At 36.9% G+C, this 10717-nt stretch overlaps 1 protein-coding gene across 11 annotated transcripts in view; it reads right to left on the bottom strand.

Annotated features, from left to right (window-relative positions):
• The window catches only part of PPARA (peroxisome proliferator activated receptor alpha), a 44729-nt gene that overhangs the window by 9099 nt on the left and 24913 nt on the right, over positions 1–10717 (bottom strand). For 10 of the 11 annotated variants that reach the window (XM_075760571.1, XM_075760592.1, XM_075760577.1 and 7 more), the window contains 4 exons: positions 8640–8800; positions 7113–7251; positions 4370–4572; positions 965–1412 (listed from right to left, as the gene is read on the bottom strand). In XM_075760571.1, the coding sequence (XP_075616686.1) occupies positions 965–1412; positions 4370–4572; positions 7113–7251; positions 8640–8800 (951 nt within the window). Of the gene's footprint in view, positions 1–964; positions 1413–4369; positions 4573–7112; positions 7252–8639; positions 8801–10717 lie in introns of those variants that run through there. The other variant, XM_075760626.1, reaches the window with a different exon arrangement.

The raw sequence follows: 10717 nt of genomic DNA, 5'->3' as shown, positions 1-10717 counted from the left end.
AGCAATTCAAGATTTGATGGGAACTTGCTGTCTAAACTAGCACACAAAGCTTTTGTAAGTCTACAGATTGTATCTCTGCTCTTGTAATTGCTGAGGATGCAACCAGGGCAGTGAAACATTCTGAGTGTGGCAGAACACAGAAAAGGCTGACAGGAGCAGTTGTTGGAGCTTTCTTGACCTTTTATTTCCCTTTTCAAAATGCTTATGGATAGCTTTGAATTTAACCTTAAATATGAATGTCCTCACTTTCTGGAGGAAAGAAAGGATTACATTTGTGTTCCTTCACTCACAAAGAGTTCAAACAACAGGCATTTGAAAAAAAACAACAAACAAACCACAAAACCCAAACCCCATATCCTTAGGTACTGTAATTTAAAAAAATACCTTCATCTAGTTTTTTTTAATTAGCTGAGTACTCTGGTTTGTTGTTTTTTTTAAATAGCCTGTGATATTAAAATCAGAACACAGGAAGTGCATCAGAGCTGTGCATTTGTATAGAACTCATTACACGCTGCAATCAGCAAGTGTCAAAGATGAGCAAAGCACTCTGCACCTGCCTCCAGTCTCATCACATAGTATTTTTCGGCCCATCTGGCAGATGCAAATGTTGTTTCCAATCCAGCCTTAAAGATAAAAAAAAAACCCCTATTCCTGCAAGCCCCAAACAAAAAGCCCCACCAACACTCTTCACATCCCACTTTTAAAAACAGAGTAACTAGACCCCTCTAAGTGAGGCTAAACAATAATTCCAAGTATGTCTACAATTCTGCAAAGCAAAATACAGGATCAAGACTGTTAACGGTTACATAGTATCTTCCATGAAACATGCTAAAAGGGAAAATGACACTGTTAGTGGTAGAATTGGATCGTCAAGAAATATGTAAGCTTTTCCGTTAAAATTATTAATTCACAACAAGGAAATGTTAAAATTTACTACCTTAAAGAACATATACACAGTTCTTACCTCCACAGCAAATGATGGCAGCAACAAAAAGGGATATATCGCTATCATCCAATTCTAGTGCATTGAATTTCATTGCAAAATCAAATTTTGGCTCCATTATATCACAGAATGGCTTTCTCAGGCTTTTCAGGAACTCCCGAGTTATAAAACCATTTCCATAGGCTACCAGCATCCCGTCCTTGTTCATCACAGATGCTAACATGGCAAATATGGCTTCATAAACTCCGTACTTTAACAGTGTCACTTGATCATTCAAGTCAAGATTGGAGAAGCCAGGGATAGATTTGGCAAATTCAGTAAGTTCTGTGACAGTCTCTACAGACGTACACTGGCAGCAGTGGAAGATCCGAACTTCCGCTTCCTTGTTCTGAATTCCATTGGCTACCAACTTTGCCACCAGGGTCTTCTCTGCCATACACAAGGTATCCATATCATGTATAACAAATGGCTACAGAGAAAAAAAAATATTAATTCAGTTATAAAATAATGGTTATTAATCATTTGTTTCCTAAAAAATAGGAATTTTGATAAACTTTTATGCTAGTCAGTCTTCAACTCTCAATAAACCATGAGTTCTTTCCTATTTCTGCATAAAGAGAAACCACGTATTACAGATCCACAAACTGCAGTATCTAAGAAAGCCTGCTCTGCAAACAACAATGCAAATAGGAAAATGTAAATATGTAGGACATATCTTTAATCTAGTTTTATGTAGTAGTTATAGTGAAGACCCAGAAGTACTGTCCTTAGTATGCATATATCCATCCCCGAGCAAGTCCCAGAAGGTTCACAAAGCACTTGTATTACCTTCTCCAGAAGTCCAGGTTATTCTGCCTACACTCCTATCGATTCCTAAACTAACTACACTTGATGCACATCATGATGCTTTCCTGAAGTATCCTAGGGGGAATACAGACAATCATTTAAATATAGGACAGCATATTTGCACGAGAATGTGAACCCTGTACTACTCTTGTGTTTTATTATCCAATTTTCATAGACTATGTCCCTGCTGATCTTCCACAGAAATTCAGCTCATCTTTCTAGCTACAGTTAGTGCTAAGTCATCTCTAAACCCAGAATCCCACTAGAATGTCAGACAACACAAAATTTCAGTCTTGATCATGGTCTTTTTCATAACCCCCTTAGTTTAAAAAGGTATGTGCATTACAAACTGATGAGCCAGTCTCTTAAAACATCATATATATTAAAAAAAAAAAAAAGAAAAACCATTCAGAATTTCTTAGGAACAATCAGAACTCAAAAACATTTTGATACATATCTGAAGAGCAGTAATCGAAACAGAGGACAATCCACTAAAGAAAAACAACAATACCTAACGTTTTCCAGCCTACCAAAGTCATGGCAATTGACCGTGAACATAAATCTAGTTCCATAAACACTAAGCAAAGCACCTTCCCTGTGCTGTTTTGCTCATCTCAGATTAAATATTATGAGAAACACTTGGTGTTCGGTTGGAAACTCAGAGAATACACTTAGTTCACTTAGAAAACTGTCAAGCACACTAGTTTCCTACAGTTGTCCACTTTTACGATGCTTATGGCAACTACTCATTCCATCTCACTTCAGCACTTAAGGTTATACAGAATGGAACTTTCTACGTGCATGTGGGTATGAGCGGAAAGTGGCAAAGCAATAAACCCACCACACTTCTAAAGCGTTTAAAAGATGTAAACTATCTTGTACATCTTTTTGGAATTTATCATCATTTCACTATGCAGAAAATAGGTATGGCCAAGAACTTAGGAGCTAAATTTAAAAATTATACACTGTCATCATGAAAATGCTAGTTCACTCTGAAATGAATTACAGTGGTGCCAAGAATTAGGATTCCCTGAAATCGGCTGTTAATGCACTGTTCAGAAACAGGTGGATTACTCATTACCAACAACAAACCCCTCGAGTTTGGGGGGGGGGGGGGGGTGTTCCTGTTAAAAAGACAAAAGAAAATTAAAATGTCTATTTTCCTAAGAGATGATGAAATATCTTAAAAAACCTCTGCTCTTCCGTGCATATTGAAGAATGAGGAAACACCCTGTTTATAATATACTAGGTCTGATTCTTCATTCATTTTTACTTGTAAATTCACCAAGACACGTGCAAGCCACTATTAGCTAATCAATCAGATGACTATAATCTGAGAGCCTTAAATGCAAACACATGAGAGCATAAATGCAAACACAAAAATTAGGATGCAGTGATCTAGAATCCCTGCATGTAGGATTCTGACATGTGGTAACAAGCTTGAAAAGCACTTTATGCAGATATGTACTTGGTAAAGTGTTGAAGCAGGCTATTTACTGTAGGCTTATGTCAGTCTGTACCCCCCAAAAAAAATTTAAGCCTGGGCTTAATTTTAAGCATCTCTTTAATCCAGTGAAAAAGTCTGGGATTATTCAGCTGTCTTTTAACGTACAAGCCTGTATGCTTAGCTAGACTAGGCTATAATACGCCAAATTCCATAATTTAGAAGCCAGCTTGCTTGCAGTTTTTATAACACTCATCCCCACAGTTACATGGGTTTTATAATGGCATATGTAAAACCTCTTCCCTGCAAATTTTTACTGAAACTAAAATTGTGGGTAAAGTAAGATACTTATCTTCTACATATAATTAACATAAATCACAACAGAGTTTTTTAAAAAAATTGCATAAAGTGAAACAAGTCAGTCCTTACAATGGTTATACAATCTCATATGCTACGAAACAAAAAGCAGTTGATAGCATTAGGTAGACCTTGGCTACATTATCCTCAACAAAAAATAACCTCTACAGCATATGTGTCTTCACAACCTTGCTTGCTTCTCCCTTTCAAAGTAACCATATAGTAAAAACCAGGAAGGCCAGGTGAGGAAAAGGCCAGAACTGTAAACAAAGAATTACAAACTCAAGTTTCCTATCCCCTCCAGCCATTAATATTGTTGTGATTAAAACTAAAGTCATACAGACCTCCTGTACACCCTAGAAGATAATAGTATTTATCCTGGCATTTATGGCAGAAAAACATTATCTTTTGTTTCCCCACTGTCTTAATAGGAAATTAATTTTGAACCATTTCCCCCACCCATACCAAGAAGTATTCACATTCAGATGTCACTTTTTTTTTTTATTAAGAACTAATTTTCTTTCCTTTGTGTGTCTACTATAATTTAAAGTTATGAGCTTCCATTTACAAGTTAATCACCTGATTTTCATAAAGCTTCCTGTTATTCTGATAGTGGGTAAAAGCAACCATATTTACTACAGGTATTCTTTTTGCATATTTCATGTCTGTATTAGCATGATATTTATTTTCTAAAAGATTTGCTTAAGAGTTTAACAAATTATTATAATCACCTTATGTACTTGCCAGCTTTACTTTAAAGTTACAGCAAAAGTACTTACTGGATTGTTATTAGTTTTCCCTGCAAGGATGATTCTGGCTTTAACCTTGTTCATATTGAAGTTTTTCAGGTAAGCGTCATGAATTCTTTTGGCAAGTGATTTAAGATCTGCCATTTCAGAATCTTCTACATAATTTTCACCTGTTAGAATTTCTGCTTTCAACTTGGCCTTCTCAGACCTTGGCATTCGTCCAAAACGTATTGCTGATGGGAAGACATAATTGTAAGACAAATATAAGTTATACAAAAACCTATGCCTTTTACAGTTGCTAATAGGAGCAGGAAGACATTCTGTCTACAAAAACTGAGGTAGAGGTAGCATCTTTATTATGATAAATTTACGAGTGAAAAAATCTCGTGCTTTCCAACTTAGTCAGTGACTAATTATCAAGACACAATGCTAAACTGAAGGTAATCAGATGTTTCAAAACATAAACTGGTACCTACAATGGGCTAGAATGCACACCTTTTTCCTTGTACATTACCTAAGCATTTGTATTTTGTTTTCTCATTATTGTGTTCTACAACTCCCAACGTGAAACTCAAAGTCCACCTTGGGAATTCTAAAAAAACTGTGTAAACTCGTGTCAGCAGCTTGGCAGAGAGCACACACACCAGCTGGAGAGCTCTCTGGGGAGTTACTCCGCAGGGAATGCTGCAACAGAGTTGGGCCCGAATCCCATTGCTGATTCTGAACCTGCTGGGGCATTCAGTACTTTATGTGCTGAATGTTCAGTTCAACATATTTGTACTGTTTAGGGAGAACAAAACAGATCGGAGACCTGGATTTATGCTCAAAGGCTATAGTCAACAAAACTTCTTCCTAGACCCAGCATCTAATGCTGCTTTTTTTCCCCAATAGATTAGCCCTTAAAGACTGGAGAGGATGAGAATAGAGTTTGAGAATCCAATCTAGTCACTAGGATATTCTTTTGAGATGCAGAAGATGCAAGTTTGAAACACCACTAGGTACAGAGATCTCCTAGTTCTTGGGCAAGTGGTCTTGCCATTTAGCAATAAAATAGGCAAGTCCACACTCTTCTTCAGTTTCAGCTGAAAAGTAAACCAGCTCCATCTTAAAAAGGGCCTTACTGTCTGATGGTATGCAAGGTTTTTGAGATGGCTAACATAGCTGGTTACTCTTACCACATTTCAGCATCTAACCAGTCAGAGGACAGAACCTCACTACTTAGACTGAGCAATTCAGAGCATGTGCAGAATTAGCCCTTCAACATGCCCAAGGAATTTTTTCATGACATAAGGAGGTGACTCATGACATAAGGACGTGACTCTAGGTATGATAGGAAATTGGATTTCAATGGAAGTCCAACATGGAAAGCCTGTTTGAAATCTGACCACGGGTCTACTGGAAAAGTGGAAGAATATCTGCTCTGAACTGAAACTTAACAGTTTTAAGGTCATGGTTGTAAATCTAGTTCTAGGTCTTTTCCTGAGAAGCATTGCCTGCAAGTTAGTGGTCACCTCCTTTCCCCACTGCCTCCCATGTGTTTGCTGCAGTAAAACTGCTACTACTCCCTTCAGCTGGAGCACAGGTGCCCACAGCATTTTAGTAGGATGAAACAGCTTCAACTGAATGTTAATTCCTGCCAACCAGCACAGCTCCCTGCTCAACTCCTCCCCCTGAGATGTTACTTGGTTGGCTGACACACTCTTCCCAAGTCTGCTGCTTCAGGATGGTTATCACCAGTCTTGCAGAGACTATCAACCCTCTCCCAAAGGACCTTAATCTCAGTCAAGGCTCACCACAAGGGACCCAGACTTCCCCAGAACCAGAAAGTCAACTCTCCCAATGTGTCTTGCTAGGACTCTACACTATAATGTCATAGGCAGCTTCCCTGACCACATCCCCACCCCAGCTATCTGGACTGCATAGTTTCCTTAGGAAGTTTGTCTCCTAACCCACAGCTTTTCACCTACTTTTCACCTACTCCCAAGTTCAGCCTTGACACTATCAGACCTACGTAGGGAAAGCAAACTACTGTCATCTGGCCAACAAAAATGTGCTTTCTCATGGCTTGGCCTCTCCCTCTTTACCAAAGTTGCTCAGCAAGCTACATACTGTGCATAAAACTGCCTTGTGGGTTGAAACTGGCCTGTAAGCCGCAGGCTTACCAGCCTTATCTTCAATCATTAACACAAACAATAACATAATTTTTAAACTGGATATCCAAATGTGCTGAATTTTTACCCTTCCATTTAACAAGCAACCTACCAGATTCCTGTTCCACAGTCAGCACAGATCTTTGCCCTCCCCCCCCTACTCCCTAAACCATCTGCCCAAGCGCTGTTGCACTGTAACTTGAAAAATAACAAAGTCTTCCTACAGATTTCTATCCTATGTTATTCCCTCCCACAATGAGCTAGTTGTTCTCCTCCTCCTCCTCTACAATGCCCTTGATCAGAATTCTTCCAGTATTGAAATTTGTTTCAATGAGAGTAAAGGTGCCAAAGTTCTGGGTGAAAAAAGCAACTAAATGAACATTAATGTGGACAGACAGACATCCAGCACAACTGGGTAAAGCTTGTAACAGTACATTTGGCAGCTGTGTATCAATTACATTAATTACTAATTACATTAGGGAAACTGGTGTCCCCTACCACAATCTATACTGTAAAAATCTGAGGTTTAACTCATATGTAATAAGTAAAAATGTTATCCAAGCGCCTGCTTCCAGAAGCAGGCTCTGGGTAGGAACAAATAAATTAAGAGCACTCTTACCTACCATTATGTGACATTCCAACTGAAAGGCACTTTTGAAAACGACAGTATTGGCACTTATTACGATTTTTTTTCTGAATTTTGCAGTTGCGATCACATTTATCATAGATGAGTTTTAAACGAATTGTTCTTCTAAAAAAACCCTATAAAAAGGTTGAGAAAACAATATACAATGTTAAAGAATGTTGACTACTAAACAAATTTCAGTTATACAGGTACATTTTTTTTCTTTTATTGTTTACTGATATCACTAGCAAAACAATATGCAAAGTATAACCTGTCCAAAGAATCTATGCAGTGAAGTGGTGTGTATGAAGGCATACATAGAATGGAAAACATGAAAGGAGAGAGTAGCTCTCAGCTCTCTTTCTTGGGAGAGGCCCAAGAGCCCAGAGTACCCGAGCAGATTTGCACTTAAGAATTAAGCAAAACAGTCACATATTGCTTTTGTACACATTCTCTCAGCATCCTCTGTCAGAAATAACCTTCATCTTTCATATGTGTAAGCCACACAAATACAGAGATTTAACACATCTTTTCTTCATTCAGCAAATGTGAGGGGTATGACAACACAGCACAGTATATAGAAAAAGCCAAGGACACAAAAATGAGCATTAAAGAAAAGCCTGTAACTCAACAGATCTTACCATGATGTCTTGATACTGCAATGTAAGGTTAGTCTCATACTTCAAAAGCATAGGGTTACCAAATTTAAGGACATTGCAACATTTTGCTTCACGTGACACAAGAACATGTCATTTAGACTGTGGGACACAACTGACCATGAACTGGCTCCCCATCTCTAATAAATATTCTAGCATTATTCCATAAGATTTAAATTTGAATTATCGTATTCTGACACTGTGCATGAAAGAAAAATGTACACAGATACAATTATTTCTCTCACCTTACATTATAATTTAGGAAAAAAAAAAAAAAAAAGGAACACTACAACATTAGAAGGAAAAAGAAAAGAATCTTCTAATTCATGGGCCACATCATCCCAAAAGTTACACACTCATGATAACATTCGTTTGTCCCAGAGACATGCAGTGGCCCCAAAACAACAACAGGTACAATACTCAGTGATTCAAGCAGAATGTGGTGGAGATGAGAAATTCAGGAGTTGTTACTGTTATAATGGAAACGTAGCAAACTAGCATGCTTCTCACAGCTATACTCCCAACACAAATAAAACACTAGTGGAGCAAGAAAGCTTTGATTTTTGGTCACTGTTTAGTGTTTTAAGTTGTTTTAGTGTTTAACTAGCTATATCCAGAAAAGCAGCATTAAAGTTGTAATTGTGAATTGCCCCTGCTTGATGAAGGTCTGGTATTAAGTTATGGTATCCAGTTACAGTATCTGAACAATTTATTTCAGAAGAGAGATCACAAATATGTTTATTATTTGAGTAACTGTAATGGCTAGAATTATATTAATTAAATATTTATGTAACAAATGTTTATCTTCATATAACCCTGTAAATAAAGCAACATGATTTAGGTTCTTAAAAAGAAAATTATGACTGTACCTTACAACCTTCACAAGCATGTACTCCGTAATGGTAGCCTGAGGCTTTATCCCCACAAATTCTACATTCAATGTTTAATGCTCCACTGGGTGATTCATCTATGCTACCTGGAGCTGTGGCAAAATTAATGGATGAAGGACTGGATGCTGGTGAAAGGGTGTCTAAAAGAAAAAGGAACACTTCATAAATACTATACTATCAAGATTGATACCATTTCTATACTAAAACCACACCAAAAAATGAGCTTATTCTAAAAAATAATTATGAGTTAATAGTCATTAAGTGAACTAATAATTTGGCCTTAAGTGTTTGAAAAATAATTAATATTTATATTAAAAGTGCAAACACACACAAAATACAGGGTGTATCTTGCTAATTTTGATGAGACATACAATGTCAACAAACAAAAAGCCTCACTGAAATATCTCTTGATAACAAGAACTACAAGGGTGATAATGGTTCTTGAGGATTCAGTAAATAAGCACCACACAAAATAAGAGAAAAGTAAGCTCTTTTTTTTTATTTTCCTACATTCCATTTTTTACTTTAAATTTTTCCAATGTTTATCAATTTGATGTGAACATGACAGGGTTTTTTTATCCCATGGCTTAAAATAAGTAAAAAACTCCAGATTAATATTTCATTTAAATTAAGCAAATTTTCTTAACCATAAAAATGTACATATACTGTCTTCACAAATAACAAATTTGAAACTGAAAAGCAATATTCAACATGTATCTGCTGCTCAATACAAACAGTACAAAATATAAAAAGGGAAAAAAAAATAACAAACCCAACACAGAACCCCCCCATAACTTCAAGTTCATATCCCAATATCCATTCAACCTGTCAGTTGGTCTTTCCAGAAAGGTTATTAACAGCTCATCTTGCCGTTACATCTTCCTCTTGTGCTGTAGTGTTGAGCAGCAGATCTATTGCTATGGTATAACAAGAGACATATTCCTAGCTCACGCCGAGTTATTCCAGTGCCTGAAGATGCACTTAAAAGTCCCACTGACTTTTGAAAAGCTATTTATAGTTTTAAATGATGATCTAAACTGAGGCCTAAAAAGCAATTAGACAAGTTCTCTTTCTAAAGAAGAGATTTTCTCTAAGTGAAAGCATACTGCTTCACATCAGTAGAAAGGGTGAACAGATATTACAGGGAAAGTAACACAAATGTCTGCTTCAAAGATAATCCAGCAGTAGCAGCCTTGCTCAGATATTTTACCTTCTGAGTATAATGCAAAAAACATTTCTGAGTTGTTGCACAATGAAATAAACTCTCCAGACATTTTACTACTAGATGAACGCATTACAAAATTAACACATTCCAACCTTAATTATTTCAATTAATATTTCCACCTTGTTTGAGGAAAATATTTTCTAAGGCCAGAATTTCTTTTATCTTCCATCTTGCAACTTACACCACAAGACTTTAGCAAATTAATGGGTGTGTTATTTTAACAGAAAGATTAAGAAACACTCATGAATGTAGGTCAGCAAGTATTATGTTGGAAAAAACCTTGGCATAGAACTCAGAGTCTGCATCGCCAGCACTGCCAAGCCCACAGGCATCAGAGTCATCAAGAACAGCCTAAAACTCAGGATTTATTTTAGTGTGATTTTAATGTCTTTTTACTTGCCTTATGGAATTTGAGCTTTGAAAGTTTACATTTTCAAACTTCTCTAACAGCAAAACTAGAACGTTTTGCAATGAACATGGAATACTCAAATTAGAAGGTGACACTAGAAGCTAACCTAAATTATTGTAGGACTTGTACACACATACACACAAATAATTAAGAAAACTGCAAAGTGTCTATGGACATAGTCTAAGGACTATGTTATCAACCCAGCACATAATGACTTTTCGAGTAGAAGGCATCTCTCTAACGTGAAGGTCTGCAACCAAAAGGGACCCAAATCATATTTATACACACATTCTTTTGGGCAATAGTGCCAAGAGGCAGCTCTCCCTTCTCCTTTCAAAACTCACGCTATTAATTTCAACTACTTTAGCACAGAGGCCCACCTCAGTTGTATCAGCACAGTTTTTGTAAGGTAAAATAGTGATC

The sequence above is a fragment of the Balearica regulorum genome, chromosome 1, assembly GCF_011004875.1.
Source record: "Balearica regulorum gibbericeps isolate bBalReg1 chromosome 1, bBalReg1.pri, whole genome shotgun sequence".
In the NCBI taxonomy this organism is placed as follows: domain Eukaryota; kingdom Metazoa; phylum Chordata; class Aves; order Gruiformes; family Gruidae; genus Balearica; species Balearica regulorum.
Note: the sequence above shows the minus strand (reverse complement) of the source record. Positions and strands in the feature narration are given on the sequence as shown.